Source organism: Hypanus sabinus, chromosome 6 (genome assembly GCF_030144855.1).
Source record: "Hypanus sabinus isolate sHypSab1 chromosome 6, sHypSab1.hap1, whole genome shotgun sequence".
Classification (NCBI taxonomy): Eukaryota; Metazoa; Chordata; class Chondrichthyes; order Myliobatiformes; family Dasyatidae; genus Hypanus; species Hypanus sabinus.
The window spans coordinates 158,312,920-158,331,348 of NC_082711.1; the positions used below are offsets into that span (position 1 = coordinate 158,312,920).

General features: G+C 41.3%; 1 protein-coding gene and 2 non-coding genes across 4 annotated transcripts; all 3 read left to right on the forward strand.

The window, feature by feature from the left end:
- Positions 1-10,910: 10,910 nt before the first annotated feature.
- LOC132396004 (large ribosomal subunit protein uL23-like) lies at positions 10,911-18,111 on the forward strand. 2 transcript variants are annotated; one of them, XM_059973287.1, is made up of 6 exons: positions 10,911-10,966; positions 11,336-11,562; positions 12,809-12,989; positions 15,550-15,726; positions 17,415-17,484; positions 18,029-18,111. In XM_059973287.1, the coding sequence occupies exons 1-6, from the start codon at positions 10,926-10,928 to the stop codon at positions 18,041-18,043; spliced, it is 711 nt and encodes a 236-aa protein (XP_059829270.1). In that variant the 5' UTR covers positions 10,911-10,925; the 3' UTR covers positions 18,044-18,111. The 2 variants fall into 2 exon arrangements, with proteins under 2 accessions (XP_059829270.1, XP_059829269.1); XM_059973286.1 differs by lacking the exon at positions 10,911-10,966 and having other exon boundaries at positions 11,256-11,562.
- LOC132396224 (small nucleolar RNA Z17) lies at positions 12,581-12,651 on the forward strand. The gene has a single exon (XR_009512914.1). It is a non-coding gene; the product is annotated as a small nucleolar RNA Z17 (small nucleolar RNA).
- On the forward strand, positions 15,378-15,448 carry LOC132396225 (small nucleolar RNA Z17). The gene has a single exon (XR_009512915.1). It is a non-coding gene; the product is annotated as a small nucleolar RNA Z17 (small nucleolar RNA).
- Positions 18,112-18,429: the final 318 nt, after the last annotated feature.

Here is an 18,429-nt window from a genome sequence, read left to right on the forward strand (position 1 = left end):
AAGAGTTTGAAGCACAGGTATAAGGAGGTGTTTTATTACTCTATTTTTAATCCTCTTAAGAGAATTGTTCATTCAAAGATATTTTAAGAATGTGAGAACGATTTCCCTAGTATTCGGCTGTAACAACAACTTGTATTTGCACAGCGCCTTTAATTTATCAAGTTGCTGGTAAGTGTAATCAAAAACAAAATGTCACGCCCCGCCACAAAAGGGGATTTAAGGATCGATATCTAAGAACTTGGCTTTATGTAATATGGGGCTTAGTAAAGGAAAATTAGGTTTGACTTCCCTTTCTAACCTGTTTATGATCTCGATAACTACCTCACTCGTCCTCTTTTGCACGACTTATTGTAACTTATCATAATTTGTTATGCTGTGACTAAACATCAAAATTCACGACGTATGCCAGTGACAATAAACCTGATTCTAACTTAGTTATTGATGATATATCCAGAAAACCGGGTGAAGAGGAGCCAGTAAATGTGATAGACTTGGATGTTCAGATAAAATCCTGCATCCAGGGGTAAATTAAGTTAAAGCATCACCTTGGAATGTGTGTTATGATACTAATTTGAATCGTCAGTTTGTTAACAGCTGAAAAACAAACAGGGAGATTTAATCCTATTCTGAAGATGGGTCTTGGCCAGAAATGTTGACTGTCTATTACTTTCCATAGATCCTACCTGACCTGCTGAGTTCCTCCAACATTTTGTGTGTGCTACTTAGGGAAAATATGGAGGTTCTCTGCAAGCTAATGGTGCAGTGCAGGGATCTGTGTTTGAGCACCTCAACAATTGACAATTTATATATACAATATGGCTAAAGGGTTCAAATGTAACATTTCAAATTGATGATGAATATGTGGTCGTGAGGAGGATGTGAAGGTGCCTCAAGAGAATGAGGAAAGGACCACCATTTTGACCCAAAATGTTGACAATTCCTTTCCTCCTACAAATGCCTGCTAAGTTCACACAGACTGTTTGCTGCTCCAGACTCTTGTATCTCCACGAGCAGAGATATTTTACTACAATTAAATAATATTCAGAAGAATGAGGGGGAATCTCGTTAAAATCTACGAGACACTGAATGGCCTGGATCGAGTGGGTGTGGACAGGGTGTTTCCATTGGTTGTAGAGCGCAGGATCCAAGGGCTTAGCCTTAGAATAAAGGAGCATCCCTTTAAAACTGAGATGAGAAGGAATTTAAAAAGCAAACACGAGGAAATCTGCAGATGCTGTAAATTCAAGCAGCACACACAAAATGCTGGTGGAATGCAGCAGGCCAGGCAGCATCTATAGGGAGAAGCGCTGTCGACGTTTCGGGCCGAGACCCTTCGTCCTGCTTGAGGAGGAGTTTCTTCAGACAGTGGTGAATCTGTGGGATTTGTTGCCACAAAGGGTGTATTTAAGGTCGATTTATAGGTTATAAGGTTTAGAGGGAGAAAGCAGAAGAATGGAATTGAAAAAAAATCAGCTTTGATTGAATGATGGAGCAGATTCGATGGGCCAAATCTCAGTGAGATAACATCTGGAGCATTTTAGAAAAGTTTGGTCTCTTTTCTTAAGGAATGATATTCTTTCTATACAGAGAGTGTGCCAAACATTCACCAGGCTGATCCCAGATCGATCATTTAAGTCGATAAGTGTAAACCGAGTCTGTATTTTCTAAGGTTTAGTAGAATGAGAGGTAACAGATGACTAGCAGAGTGGATATCTCTCTGGAGCTAGTGACATACTAGGGCCAAGCAGAATCAATGGAGAATCCTGACTGCATTAAGGGCCTGATGCGTTAGGTGCAGGGAAAATATTTCCACAGATTGTGGAGCCTAGGACAGAGGTGCTGATGAAGAACCAGAAATAGGCTGATTGGGACTGAGACAAGGAGACAATTTTTTTATTCACGGGATGGTGAAACTTTGGAATTCTTTATCCTGGAGGGCTGTGGAGGTGCAGTCATTGTTTACATTTGAAATAGAGGTTGATGGATTTCCAGAATTTACACAAATTAAAGGAAGTAAACTTAAGGCAGGAAAATGGCATCAAGGTAGATCAACCATAATATTTTTGGATGATGCATCAGCAAAGAAAGACAAGTGGAGGGGCAGGTGGTGTTAAGGAATCAGTGAGTCTGCATTAGGGTTTAGACAGATTAGGAGAATGAGTAAAGATGTGGCTGATGGAATACAGTGTAGAAGAGTGTATGGTCATGTGGTTATTTTATAAATAAGGAATTAATTTTAAAAAATCAGAGACGCAAAGCGGCCTGGGAGTCCTAGTGCTGGACTCCCAAAAGGTTAACTTGCAGTCAGTAGGAAGGAAGACAAATGTAATGTAAGCTTTCATTTCAACAAAGCTGGAACCTAAAAACAAGGATATAATACTGAGGCTTGATAAGGCATTAGTCAGTCTATATATGGACTCTTGTGAGAGTTTAGGGCCCCTTATCAAAGAAAAAATATGCTGGCATTAGAGAGGATCCGGAGGAGATTTATGAGAATGATCCCAGGAATGAAAGGTTTAGCAGATGAAGTTTGTTTGAATGTTTTGGGCCTACCTGTGCTCACTGGAATTTAGAAGAAAGGGGGGAATCTCATTGAAACCTATCAAATATTGAAAAGCTTAGATAGAGTGAATGTGGCGAGATGTTTCCTATAGTGGGAGAGTTCAGGATTATGGGGCACAGCCTCAGAATAGAAGGACACCCCTTTGGAACAGAGAGTATTGATGTGCATAGTCCAGCGCTCTTCAGCCTCCTCAGGAAATAGAAGCATTGGCGAGCTGTCCTGATTGTATAGAAAGTGTTCTGAGACCATGAGAGGTTGTGTGAGATGTGCATTCCCAGGAGTTTGAAACTGCTTGCAGTTTCCACCGCTGTGCTGCCAATATAAATTCTGAAGGTTTAAAGAAGACGTTGATAGGTTCTTGATTAGTAGAGGCATCAAAGGTCACAGGGAGAAGGCAGAACAATGGAGGTGAGAGGGAAAATAATTCGGCTATAATCAAATGGCAAAGCAAGCTCAATGGACCGAATGTTCTAATTCTGCTCCTGTGTCTAAAGGGGCCATGATCCTAGTTGGTTTCCTCTTACGTTCTTCTGATATTTAATTGGCTACTCCTACTGTAATATCAGTCCAAATGGTGCTGACCAATAGCTCTCTACTCTGAAGTGAACCATCACTATTTGAGAGATTTCCATGCATGTCCAGTGAAAGGCAGAATGTACAAGCTGGAGATGTCCTTGCACTTGGCTGCCCATTCCATTGCTGATCCACCCTTTACATAAATTGAATTGACTTTATTAATAACATCCCTCAAATACATGAAAAGTAAAAATATTTACGTTATGTCTCCATTCAAATGTGCAATTATAGTAATTTATAATAAATGTTACATACAACAGGATAGTCAATATAACATAGAAATACAGTAGCATCAGCATGAATTAAGCAGTCTGATGGCCTGGTGGAAGAAGCTGTCATGGAGCCTGTTGGTCGAGGCTTTTATGCTGTGGTACCGTTTCCCAGATGGTAGCAGTTAGAACAGTTTGTGGTTGGGGTTACTTGGGTCCCCAATGATCCTTCAGGCCCCTTTTACACATCTGTCTCTGTAAATGTCCAGAATAGTGGGAAGTTCACATCTATAGATGCGCTGGGCTGTCTGCACAACGTCCGCAAAGTCCTGCGATTAAGGGGAATACAGTTCCCAAACCAGGCAGTGATGCAGCCAGTCAGGATGCTCTCAAACACAAAGTACACTGCAGATGCTGTGTTCAAATCAACACGTACAAACAAGCTGGATGAACTCAGCAGGTTGGGCAGCATCCCTTGACGGCTCATTTCAACGGATGCTGCCCGACCTGCTGAGTTCATCCAGCTTCTTTGTACGTGTTGAGGATGCTCTCAAACATGCCCTTATAGAAAGTTCTTAGAATTTGGGGGGCCATACCAAACTTCTTCAAATGTCTGAAGTGAAAGAAGTGCTGTTATGCCTTTTGCACCACACAGCTGGTATGTACAGACCACGTGAGATCCTCAGTGATGTTTATGCCACGAACTTAAAGTTATTCACCCTCTCAACCCCAGATCCATTTATGTCTATCTATAGGGGTTAGCCTGTCTCTGTTCCTCCTGTAGTCCACAACCAGCTCCTTTGTTTTTATGACGTTGAAGGAGAGGTTGTTTTCTTGACATCACTGTGTCAGGGTGATGACTTCCTCTCTGAAGGCTGCCTCATTATTATTTGAGATTAAGGCCAATCAGTGTAGTGTCATTAGCAAATTTAATTAGCAGATTGGAGCTGTGGGTGGCGACAGTCATGGGTATACAGGGACTAAAGGAAGGGGCTTAGCCCTGAGGGGTACCTGTGTTGAGGGTCAGAGGTGAGGGAGCCACTCTTACCACCTGCTGGCGATCTGACAGGAAGTCCAGGATCCAGCTACACAAGGCAGAGTGAAGGCCGAGGTCTCTGAGCTTCTTGTCGAGCCTGGAGGGAATTATGGTGTTGAGTGCTGAACTGCAGTCCAGGAACAGCATTCTCACAAAAGCATTCTCTTCTCTAGATGTATAAGGAAGATGTGCAGAGCTGTGGCTATTGTGTCATCTGTCGATCGATCGGTTGTGTCAGTAGTTGAATTATATGGGGTCCAGTGTGGGAGCCAGCATGCTGCAGATGTAATATTTGACCAGTCTTTCAAAACATTTGCCTATTATTGAGGTGAGTGTGACAGGATGCCGGTCGTTCAGACATGTTACCTTGGTCTTTTTAGGTACAGGGACTATGGTGGATGTTTTGAATCCTTAGCTTTCCTTCTGGGAGAGCTAGCATACAGTCAATGACCCAAACATTTGAATAGGTTCACTGACTCTGAAGAAATGTTAGTACAAGTATGTGTTTTATATATTTTACTTTTCTGTTTAAAATGTTTTAAAATTGCTTTAACCACCACCATCTGAATGAAGACATTTCCTCTTCTTTCTCTGATAATAGGCCTGCCTTTTTTTTGAGACTTCAACCCTCTGGTAAAGAGAATGTAAAAACCTTTGACAGTGATGGATGTCTTGGGGCAGGACTTCAGCATATGTTGTTTGAGGCCCAGTTGCCATTCAGGACCTTGTATGCCTCGGCAGGTGCCAGTCAGTTGTGGAAGTGCTATGTGTCCAGTCCTCCAAATCTAAAAAAAGGTAAGTATGGTGACTGTTCCTTGGTGGTGAGTTCGGGCAAAGGGCCATACCCAGGACAATCCAACCCAATAAATCACCTGAAAGTTAAAGACAAAAAGTGTAACTGTCAGAAATGTGAAATAAAAATAGAAAATGCTGTAAAGTTGCAAGGAGTCAGACAGCATTTGTGTAAAGAGTTGATGAAGGGTCACTAACATGAAGCTTTTATCATTTCCTTTTCCACAGATGCTGCCTGACCTGCTGAGATCTTTTTTCCACTATTTTCTGTTTAATTCTGAATAGATGCTGTACTGCTGATGTGATGTGGTGAAGAAAGGTTAATGCTGTCAGGTACTGTTTCCAGTTTTAGTTCTGTGGCTGCATTAACCTTAAAATAAACATGTTGATGTAAAATAAATTGCGTAAAAGTCAGGTGAAAGCACCAATAGTCACATTAACTCAATGGGTAACTCATTAGACTGGATAATTGGACTACAGATCTAAGAAACAGATTCAAATCCCTCCATAGTAGCTAAAGGCTTTTTGTTCATCCTGCTGAGTGAGGTATTTCATTGATTCTGTTATGTTTCTTGGATTTACTGAGCATGCCCGCAAGAAAATGAATCTCATGATGCTTTATGGTGACGTATATGTACTTTGATAACACATTTACTTTGAACATTGAATAAATTTGGAATTTTTAAAAAACCAATAGCATTAGTAATTGTAATCATAAAATCATAGATCGTCATAAAATACATTAGTAGTCTTCACAGAAGGAAAATTGCCCCCATTACTCAGTCTAGTCAGTATGTGACTACTGATCCACCTATTTATTGTTTCCTCAGATAACTTGTGCCTTGCAAGATTACATATTTATAATCTGACAAAAGGATTGAAAAAAGGCAAAGTAGTGCAGGAGAGGCTACAGATACTGGGTGATGGGGGCAGAAAGGCAAAAGCAGAATGGAAAGACTGTGGGAGAGGAAGGATTTATAAGGAATCTCTTCCAAGCTGCTCACCATCTCTAGAGTTTTGCATTAACACTCCTTTAACACCGACTTGATGAAGCGATGAACTGCTTATTTGAAGTAGGAGTGAAGATAAGATGCTGGGTTCTGTCTGTATCGTCCACCATCAAGTAATATTGCAAGACTTGGCAGAGGAAATGGGAAAGGTTTTGTTAACGTGATAGAGGATGTGATGAAGGTTAACATAGTAGAGGTAACAGGTGCAAGCAGACCAAGCACTCTCGATGAAATATGGAACAGCCAGCCTCAGAGTGTTAAGTTTTATATTTTAACTTGACCTCTACATCTGTTGCACTCAGTTCAATTTACAATACTTTGTATTTTTATCAACATACAGCACAGAGTAGGCCTTTCCGGCCCTGTCAGCCTTGCCAGCCAGCATTCCATAAGATAGATAGATACTTTATTCATCCCCAAGGGGAATTTCAACATTTTTCCAGTGTCCCATACACTTATTGTAACAAAACTAATTACATACAGTATGTAACTCAGTATAAATATGATATGCATCTAAAATCACCCTCCCAAAAAGCATTAATAAATAGCTTTTAAAAAGTTCTTAAATAGTTTACTAAAGTGCATTGAGTGGTAACTTAAGCTCAGTCCTAACCCCAGCACTTTAACATGTCTTGCCCCTGGTGGTTGAATTGTAGAGCCGAATGGCATTGGGGAGTAATGATCTCTTCATCCTGTCTGAGGAGCTTGCATTGACAGCAACCTGCCGCTGAAGCTGCTTCTCTGTCTCTGGATGGTGCTGTGCAGAGGATGTTCAGGGTTTTCCATGATTGACCGTAGCCTACTCAGCGCCCTCCGCTCTGCCACCGATGTCATACTCTCCAGTTCTGTGCCCACGACAGAGCCCGCCTTCCTTTCCAGCTTATTAATACGTGAGGCATCCCTCTTCTTAATGCTGCCTCCCCAGCACACCACCACAAAGAAGAGGGCGCTCTCCACAACTGACCAATAGAACATCTTCAGCATCTCACTACAAACATTGAATGACACCTGCCTTCTGAGGAAGTACAGTCGACTCTGTGCTTTCCTGCACAGGGCATCTGTGTTGGCAGTCCAGTCTAGCTTCTCATCTAACTGCACTCCCAGATACTTGTAGGTCTTAACCTGCTCCACACATTCTCCATTAATGATCACTGGCTCCATATGAGGCCTAGGTCTCCTAAAGTCCACCACCATCTCCTTGGTCTTGGTGATATTGAGACGCAGGTAGTTTGAGTTGCACCATATCACAAAGTCCTGTATCAGTTTCCTATACTCTTCCTCCTGACCATTCCTGACACACCCCAATATGGCTGTGTCATTAGCGAACTTCTGCACATGGCAGGACTCCGAGTTATATTGGAAGTCTGATGTGTACAGGGTGATCAGGACCGGAGAGAGCACGGTCCCCTGCGGCGCTCCTGTGCTGCTGACCACCGTGTCAGACCTACAGTCTCCCAACCGCACATACTGAGGTCTGTCTGTCAAGTAGTCCGTTATCCAATCCACCATGTGTGAGTCTACTCCCATCTCCGTTAGTTTATGCCTTAAGATCCTGGGCTGGATGGTGTTAAAGGCACTAGAGAAGTCCAGGAATGTAATCCTCACAGCACCACTGACCCTGTCCAGGTGAGAGAGGGATTTGTGCAGCAAGTACATGATAGCATCCTCCACTCCCACCTTCTCCTGATACGCAAACTGAAGAGGATCCCGGGCGTGCCTGGTTTGTGGCCTCAGATTCAGTATTATCAGCCGCTCCATGGTCTTCATCACGTGCGACGTCAAAGCAACAGGTCTGAAGTCATTCATCTCCCTTGGTTGTGGTAAGACCATAAGACAAAGGAGTAGAAGTCGGCCATTCGGCCCATCAAGTCTGCTCCGCCATTTCATCATGAGCTGATCCAATCTCCCCTTTAGTTCCATTCCCCCGCCTTCTCACCATAACCTTTGATGCCCTGACTACTCAGATACCTATCAATCTCTGCCTTAAATACACCCAATGACTTGGCCTCCACTGCCACCTGTGGCAACAAATTCCACAGATTCACCACCCTCTGGCTAAAATTTTTTTTCGCATCTCTGTACTGAATGGGCACCCTGCAATCCTCAAGTCATGTCCTCTCGTACTAGACATCCCCACCATGGGAAACAACTTTGCCACATCCACTCTGTCCATGCCTTTCAACATTTGAAATGTTTCTATGAGGTCCCCCCTCATTCTTCTAAACTCCAAGGAGTACAGTCCAAGAGTGGTCAAACATTCCTCATGTGTTAACCCTCTCATTCCTGGAATCATTCTAGTGAATTTTCTCTGAACCCTCTCCAATGTCAGCACATCCTTTCTTAAATAAGCAGCCCAAAACTGCACACAGTATTCCAAGTGAGGTCTTACCAGTGCCTTATAGAGCCTCACATCACATCCCTGCTCCTATACTCTATTCCTCTAGAAATGAATGCCAACATTGCATTCGTCTTCTTCGCCACCAACTCAACCTGGAGGATAACCTTAAGGGTATCCTGCACAGGGACTCCTAAATACCTGTCCTGACGAAGGGTCTCGGCCCGAAACGTCGACAGTGCTTCTCCCTATAGATGCTACCTGTCCTGCTGTGGTCCACCAGCATTTTGTGTGTGTTGTTGTTTGAATTTCCAGCATCTGCAGATTTCCTCGTGTCCTGCCATTCACCCAGTTCAATCCTAGCCTAATCATGGGACAATTTACAATGACCAATTAACCGATCAAGGATTAGGGACAGGACTGGACCACTTTCCTACACAGTGGAGATTGCGTTTGATGTCATCTGGAGACAACATATCAATCAGCTCAGCAGAGTAGACTCAATTGTTAGAGAAGTCTACTCTTTGGACTGTGGGAGGGAAACCAGATCACCCGGAGGAAATCCATAGGGAGAACATACAAACTCCTTACGAGCAGTGGCGGAAATTCAAGTCAAGTCAAGTCACTTTTATTGTCATTTCAACCATAACTGCTGGTACAGTGCATAGTAAAAATTAAAGGACGTTTTTTCAGGACCATGGTGTTACATGTCACAGTCCAAAAAACTTGACTGAACTACTTAATAAAAAAACAGAGAAAGCTACACTAGACTACAGACCTACACAGGACTGCATAAAGTGCACAAAAACAGTGCAGGCATTTACAATAAATAATAACCAGGACAGTAAGGCAAGGTGTCAGTCCAGACTTTGGGTATTGAGGAATCTGATAGCTTGGGGGAAGAAACTGTTACATAGTCTGGTCCTGACAGCCCAAATGCTTCAGAGCCTTTTCCCATGTAGCAGGAGGGAAAAGAGATTGTATGAGGGGTGCATGGGGTCCATCATAATGCTGTTTCCTTTGCAGATGCAGCGTGTAGTGTAAATGTCCATGATGGCAGGAAGAGAGACCCCGATCATCTTCTCAGCTGACCTCACTATACACTGCAGGGTCTTGTGATCCGAGATGGTGCAATTTCCGAACTAGGCAGTGATGCAGCTGCTCAGGATGCTCTCAGTACAAACCCTGTGGAATGTGATGAGGATGGGGGGTGGGAGATGGACTTTCCTCAGCCTTCGCAAAAAGTAGAGACGCTGCTGGGCTTTCTTTGCTATGGAGCTGGTGTTGAGGGACCAGGTGAGATTCTCTGTCAGGTGAACACCAAGAAATCTGGTGCTCTTTATGATCTCTACCAAGGAGCCGTCGATGTTCAGCGGGGAGTGATTGCTCCGTGCCCTCCTGAAGTCAACAACCATCTCTTTTGAACCAGGGTTGCTGGTACTGTAAAGCATTGTGCTACCCACTGCGCTACTGCACAGCCCCAATATTGTGGATACAATAAAATACTGAGTTGATACAACCCTAATTTGCATCTTAAATGAGGGTGCTATTTGAACCAGGTGACTTGATGTAAAGGTAAGGCCTCTTGCATAATTGGGCTTGGAGTGTGGTTCATTCATTCTGGCCCACATTTAGAAAGATTTTCATCCTGGTTTGATCTTGTTTCCACTGGGCAGAAGGAGTTAAAATTAACCTTGATGTGTTTAAACTTTTGACTAACCAGATATTCTTATCCTATTGATTTACTGACATAGAATTCAAATGTCTGGAAAAATAAGGAACTCATATGTGAAGTACATTCTTTTTCTTAAAGTTTTGATCGGCTGGCACCAACAACACAAATAGAAACTGCCCGGTGTTTTGACAATGATATAAATTATAATTAACTTATATCATTTACATTTATATCATTTATTTATTCCCCTCCATAAATTTTGCCTGACCTGTTGAGTTCCTCCAGCATTTTGTGTATTGCTGTGGATTTCCAGTATCTGCAAAATTACTTGTATATTATTTTCTTTTGTAGTTTTAAAAAACTTCTTCATTTTTAACTTATCAAAAGTAATATAGTGACTATAAAGTGTGTATACTATGCCACTGCACCTTTAATCTACATTATTCATTCCTAACAATAATCTTTTTGCTAAGAATTTTCCTTTACATTATTTATAATTACATTTTATGGCGTTATTGCCACCTGCTGGACATTCAACTCTGGTATGGGCTTTCTATATTTAATGGTTAAGGCAATTTAACTCTCTGACAGAATCTGAATCAGATTATCACTGAAACATAAAATGTGTTGTTTCGTGGCAAGGTTTGGGCTCTCTTACACTTTAACGAAAAAAGGAAGAAGGGATTGGTTTGGGACATTAGGTGTCCGGGCAGTCCAGTTCTCTGTTACATGAGCCACATTATTAAAGGAATGAACTTGAAAGACTGGACGTAAGTTTTCTAAACAGACTAAAAATATATTAAGGAATAGCAAAGTGAATGGGTGTGAGAATCAAGTTATTTATATTTCTTCGTGTTTTCTGGGTATTACTTGCAAGGCCTTCATTACTGCTCTTCCCTAAATGCTCTTTAAAAGATGGTAATGAGCTACCTCACCTTGAACTACTGCGGTTCTTTAACTGTACTCACAGATGCGGTATAGAAGGGAGCTCCAGGATTTATAACGAGTGTCATATTTCCCAGTCAGGATGGTGTGGCGTCTGAGAGAGAACCTGCCCGTGGTTATGAAGCTCCCATGCGCATACACCACTTTGCCCATGTCCATGAGTATGATACTTTGCTTTCTGCTTTCCTGTACAGCCCTTCAATAAAGCAACTCTTCATTTTGTGTCATGGGCTTCTGAACGCCCTGAGGCGGTTAACCATTTTAACTACGGATCTTGAATTGGGAGGACTACAACTTCCACTCGGCCTTGCGCTCGTTGCGGCAGGACTCTCGCGAGACTTCGTGAAGCCGTGGATTTCAGCCCGTGCAACCCCGTGCCCGCTCTCTTTCCCTAAGATGGCTCCGAAGGTGAAGAAGGAAGGTGAGCGCCGTGCGACTGTGTCCCGCCTCGGGCTTAACAGCGGCGCCCACTTCTGCCGCTCAGTGTAGCCACGCTGGTCGGCGAGGGCGTCTGGTTTAGCCCGGCCCTGGCAATTTGCCCCGCGGCGCCCCAGTAGCCACTTGGCAACGTGGTACAGGGGCCTGAAGCCCGGGCTGCAGACCAGGCGCCTTCGAGCTCTGCAGCATGGGGTGTTGAAGGTGGGGGAAGCCTCAGTAGGGAGTTGGGCTCTGGGGCGAGGATCTAGACCAGCAGTTAGTGGTCCTTCAGGCCTCGCCCTTGCTTCTGTGTGTGGTGGATGGGTCATTGCGAATTGCAACTGGATATCTTGATCAGGCCCAAGAACATCCTCGGGGTACACACCGACGCCTTTACCGTAGAGGGACCATTTCATTTGGATGGATAGGTTCGTCCTGGTTTTGCCCTTAGTAAAATACTCGTTATTTGGAGCCTTCTGTGTTACAGGATTAATATTATCCCTCTTGTATGGTTCTGTAGTATGATTGGTAGTTTTCTTTGAAATTTTAAACTCTGTAATCTGGACAGCCCAAAACTATTGGAAAGGTTTCATTGAAAAGCAACAGAATTAGATCTAAATGACTTTCTCAAACTTGCCACGTGGAATTTCTGCTATCACCTATTTCTGAAATAAATGGAGAAATGCTTCCCCATTAATATTTATAAAGGTTAATTCTGGAATTTTCAAAAACTTTAAAAAGAAATTCTTAGTACTTGAGCTTTGTTAAAGCCTGGTTTTATTTCCAGTTAAATTAAAGGCTTACTACAAATTATCAACTTGTTAATTGGAATTTAGTGAAAGATGGTAAATTTCCTTTTGCAGTTGCTAGTTTGTTAGTAATCCAGGTTCACTTTGAATTTGTTAATCAGTTTAAATAATGGTAATTTTAGTCAATTTATTCAAACGGTCCTTACGGTAAGCATGACTGACTTGAAAGGAAGTGCACGAATGGTACACAAGTTTAGAATTTTGGAAGTTATCGGTGCAAATGATGTTTTAAAGCGATCAAAGGATGATAGTATATGATTATGACTATTTTATACTGATGCACCTTGACCTACAAGCATGGGCAATGTAATAGAATGTTTCCAGATAACCAAACTAAACTTCTCAACTGCTGCATTAATTTAATCAGAATGCAAGTAAAATGGATTTTACTTAAGAATCTTGTACAAAATGCAGAAAATGTAATTGAGTTTTTTCTCTCAGCTGTCCCTGCCAAGACTGAAGCTAAATCTAAAGCCTTGAAGGCTAAGAAGGCTGTTTTGAAAGGTGTTCACAGTCACAGGCGGAAGAAAATTAGGACAACACCTACCTTCAGGAGACCAAAGACACTCAGATTGAGAAGGCAACCCAAGTATCCCAGAAAGAGTGCTCCCAGGAGGAACAAGTATGTCTTTGAACTGTTCCTAATCTTTAAAATGTTTAATTTTTTCTGTATTCCCCCTGCAAGCCAGAGTGAAAGCCATATTTGGACATGGGGGATAGTAATGTGCTGTGTAGATGGTAGATGGTGAAAATGAATCTTGTATATGATGTGTTCATTCGTTATGTGCAATGTTGTATGATGTGGGCGATCATGGTCCTTCCATGCCCATGATTGTTCTGGGCAAATTTTCTACTGAAGTGGTTTGCCATTGCCACCTTTTGGGCAGTGTCTTTGCAAGATGGGTGACCCCAGCCATTGTCAATACTTTTCAGAGATTGCCTGGCATCAGTGGTCGCATAATCAGGACTTGTGATACGCACCAGCTGCTCATACAACCATCCACCACCTGCTCCCATGTGACCCTGACGTGTGCTTTGATGATAAATTTACCTTAAACTTTGTAAATTATGAACAGAATATTCTGGATCTGTACAATAGCTCAAATGGCTACTTTAACGATGTTCTTAATGCAAAAGTTGATAAATTAGAAACATGTTGAAAACAGCAGTCTTAATATTTCTGGTCATGACAGCATCAGAACTGGATAAATTTCAACAAATAAAAAGTAAAGCTATTGGAGGTACTCAGCAGATTGACTACCTCTGTGGTGCCAGGGGATGGGAAAAAGTGCAGCAGACCTGGGCCAGAATCACTGACAACTTCCTCTATTCTCTCCCACCCCCAACCTGTTCCAAAGGTTCAAAGGCCCAATTTAATGTCAGAGAAATGTATACAATATACATGCTTCTTCACAAACATCCACAGAAACAGAGGAGAGCCCCAGAGAACGAACGACAGTTACAGGTTCCCCCCAGTAACCAAAGTTAGAATGCTCCTATGAAACCGTTTGTAAGCCGAAAAGTAATGGGAAGAAGCAATTCCCATTATGTGAGGGAAAATTTTTGAGCGTTCCCAGACCCAGAAAGTTACCTACCAAATCATACCAAATAACACACAAAATTTAAAATAACAGGAACATATAGTAAAAGCAGAAATGATATTCTAAATATACAGCCTATATAAAGTAGAAATATTGTATGTATGGTGTAGTTTCACTTATCAGAATAGGGAAGACAGCGAGCCAAAATCGATTTGGAGAAAACATCGGCACATACACGCATGTGCACACAACTGCCTGCACAAGGCTTCATGGTCATGTAGTCTTCTCGGGGTAAACACACATAAAGCGCGTGTCTTTTTTTAGAAGTGAAAATCCTGTGTTTAGCGAAAACAGGTACTAATGTAGGTGTTTCAGCTGTCGTAAAGCAAACATTTGAAAAATGGGCCACCTGTAAACCCCAAAGGTCCCTCCCCCCAATTGGGCAAAAAAAGCAAGCATCAGTACCACCACCTAGTACAAGTGTGAGCTAGGCGATAGCAAAGACACCGACTTGCAATTACCCCAAAGACTTCGCATTTCATCCTGCATTCGACAAACCTCTCTCCCTAATAAGGGAGAGGGAAGTGTCCCCCATTTTCACAGCAAGCGGGGAGATCTGCTGGTTTACAATGTTAAAAGAGTCTGTTTTATCACTTTTTATGAGCTCTGTGCCTGAAGATTGCAAAGATCTCGGGTCTTCGGGCCCACAGTGAAAGATTCCCCCCTCCCCGCCATGACACACCAGTCTCCTACCGTGACAACGACCCTCGATCCGCCTGCCTCCAGAGCCCTGAGATCGTATGCTTCCCAATACAAGCGGGACTCAGGCCAAACCCTTGGCATGTGGAATAACGCCCAGTCCTGAAATCCCATGAGCGGGTTCCATTCCCACAAAGAACTGAAGTCTGTGTGTAACTCCAGGTCAGGGTCTTCAAAAGAAGCTTGAAAGGGAAAAGTAAAGGTATTAAAGATGGACATAGAGCTGTTTCTGAAGATGCAAGCCAAGGAGTCGCAGTTTAGCACATCTTAACTTGGCCTCCACATCCAGGTATATATCCAGGTTTAACTTGGTGAATTCCTCCAACAATTGTTTGCTCCCTTTTCTTGCATCTGCAGACTACTGTGTAACTAGATTTTTTGAAAAGCTGGCTGGCTTCATATTTTCTCAGCCATTTGTTAAATGGCATCTTATGAAACATGTTAGTGGAACTTCTTTACTGGGAGGCTTGGTAGAGAGTTCTTAAAGTTCTTGTTGCTCTTCAGATACAGACTGATGTTAAAATTTGATAACTTGTTATAGAACTGCATTAAACTTTTTGGCTTCCATGCCATTGGAAAAAGCTGAGGTGTTGGTCCAGTTTAAAAAGAGGTGCTTTTATCTGGTTTGAACATCATATTAAAATATAGCTGTGCAGTAAGATGTCATGCTTAAATCTTCAATAAACTATTGAGATTCTGGTAAGGTATTTGGTGCAAATGATGTTTTATAGCGATCAAAGAATGAGAATTTGTGATTATCTTAACTTTGCACTGATGCACCTTAAAATATAGGAATATTCAGTTCAATGTTCAATTCATGTCAGTGTTTTCCTCAAATAAATTGAATTGTATATTAAAATTTAATGTTTTTGTCATCTTCAGGTTGGACCATTATGCTATTATTAAATTCCCTCTCACCACTGAGTCTGCTATGAAGAAAATAGAGGACAACAATACCTTGGTTTTCATAGTTGATATAAAGGCCAACAAGCACCAAATCAAACAGGCTGTTAAGAAACTGTATGATATTGATGTAGCCAAAGTCAACACACTTATCAGGTGAGCTGCAATTGATTATCAAATCTGTAATATAAAAGCTGTAATATCAAAAATATAAAAAGGGATGGGAAATTGTATATTTAGATTCCCTTTGGGTTTCTACATTCAACCAAATTGGGATGCTTCCTAATAACTTAGGTTTTTTTTAGCTTTACCATTTAAATATTAATGTCATTGTTGAAAATGTTTCAACTTGTTAATCTTAAATTTGTTACTGGTTTGGCGATGTGTGCAACATTTTATTCTTCAAGCTTTGTATTTAGATATCCTTACTGGAAATGTATTAAAATATTTGACTTATGTTTTCTGAGAGAATTGAAGTTAGCAGAATTGAATTGAGTCTGATCTGTGGCATTTTAATGATCCTTTGACAAAAGAGATTTTACTGGTTTTGTTTGAGGAATAAAAATTGTCGAAGATGTGACAAAACTTGCACAGTTTTTTAAAAATGTGCCTACTTGAGAAGGAATGCAACTTTTCTTTTACAAAGGAAAATTCTTATGAACAATTGTGTGGTAGTACTCCAAATTGAAGCATGGGGTGTGGGATATTTATCCACAACAAATTAGCACACGTGGAAGGCGAATGGTCCTCAATGTTTGTTTAATTTTGGTCATCCAGTGTATCATTTGCTATCAGTATTGGTTTAATTTAGATTAATGTTAAAGCTTAAGACGAACTTTGCTTAATTATAAGAAACTGCGTGTATTTGGAAAGTACAGAAATGGGTACTTTGGCCCATTGAGTACATGCTAACTATAAGTCACCTGTTTACACTAATCTCATTTTTTCCTCAGTTGTCCTGATTTTAACATCTGCCTGTATATGAAGTGTGATTTACAGTAGCAAATTGGCCTTTCATTATGCTTTGGGATGTGGTAGGAATTACGCACTGCCAGGGAATCTAGTCAGTCACAGAAAAATTCTACCCAGATTATGGTTAAACTTGGTTGCTGAAGCTGTGAGGTAGCTCAATTAGCTGAAGCATTCCTGCCAGCATTTATTTTTATTTAGAGTTACAGTGTGGACTAGGCCTTCCTGACCCTTCAAGCGACGCCACCCCGGTAGCTCCTAATTAATCCAAACCTAAACACGAGATAATTTACTGTGACTAATTAACCTACCCAGTACGCCTTTGGACTGTGGGAGGAAGCTGAAGCACCCTGGGGAAAAAAATCCACACATTCATGGGGAGGATATGCAGACTCCTTACAGAAGGTGCTGGAGTTGAACTCTGAACTCCAGAACACCCCGGGCTATAACGTTATGCTAACTTCTACGTTACCATGGTCTAATGCCATATGAGGACAAAGGGATAACGGTTTAATTATCAGATGAGATTTTGCAGGCTGAATGGGTAAAAGAGGACATTGATTTTGAATATGCCTTCTAGAAGTAAATTGGATTTTTGTTATTGAAGACATCGGCAGGTGACTTTTGTGGAGATATAAAGTGACATAGAGTTTGGTTTTCTCGAAGAGTAGTGTGAAGGCATAAGTTTGGTCAACTTTGTACTTTTGTTAGGGTGATGATTATAGATTTTGTTCATTGTGCAAAATGATGGAAACTTGTTTCACCTGATTAACATGAAGAGGTTGATTCAAAGGAACCGCTGATGCACATTGACAAGTACAGGTTAAGCATTTATCACTTTCATCTTCCTTCTGTAACAACTGTTTTTCTTTTAGGCCTGATGGTGAAAAGAAAGCCTATGTACGCCTGGCCCCAGACTATGATGCATTGGATGTCGCTAATAAGGTAACTAACTGTATGATCAAACATTCTTACCCAAGGATGCATTTTAATCACTCCAGTGTTACTTGTTCATTTGCTATTTGTGTAAGCCTTGTATGTATCTTCCTGAAGTTATTTCCTATATTTAGTGCTTGCCTCAATAGATAAAATATGACACCATGAATTATAGGAGATGAAAGATCTTTGTTTTGGGTTCAACAGCAATCGCTGGCTCTCATAGGAACAGGATCACTTTGGATCATTTCAATTCCCCAAATATGTATGGCTGCCCATAATAACATGATCTAAGAAAATTTTCTCTGGCATAGTTTTCCCTTGTGCACTAGTACACTGGTTTTAGATGTCTCTTAGATCTGGCTGTTAAGACTTGCTAGCTTAAAATGGTGGGTTTGAGGATTTGCTTTGTATTTGCTGTTTTAAGTACTAAGAACCAGAATCGCAAGTTGTTTTGTTCTTTAATGATGGTTATGCATCTACATTGTGAAAGTGTATTGTGTAAACTTGATGTTATGTGTTTTCATTCACTTGCATCCTTTTTTTGTTGCAGATTGGCATCATCTGATATGTTTACAAGAAGACCTTTATAAATATTGCAATAAAAAATTTAAAAGAAAGAATTACTTTCAATTATCTATGTTGTTTGCTTTTCTCTTCAGTTTGTATCAGTCTGACTGACTCATGAAGACTTCATGCCAGTGCATGAATGGGGGTACATTTTTTTGGAACTATTGGCTTCAAAATTCTTTGCTTCTGTATGGATGCATTTGAACCTGAGTTGAGCTTTTAGCCTTCCATCTTCTGTATTACTTCTATTATTTTTGATATATCTGTAGGAGCTATCATCAATGCCATTGTCTCTTCCAACTGTTATGTTCTACCTGGCCTCTTTAATTCTGCTTTACTGCATTTGGGGCTTTCAGCACGGGATGTCATGCATTTGCTAACAAG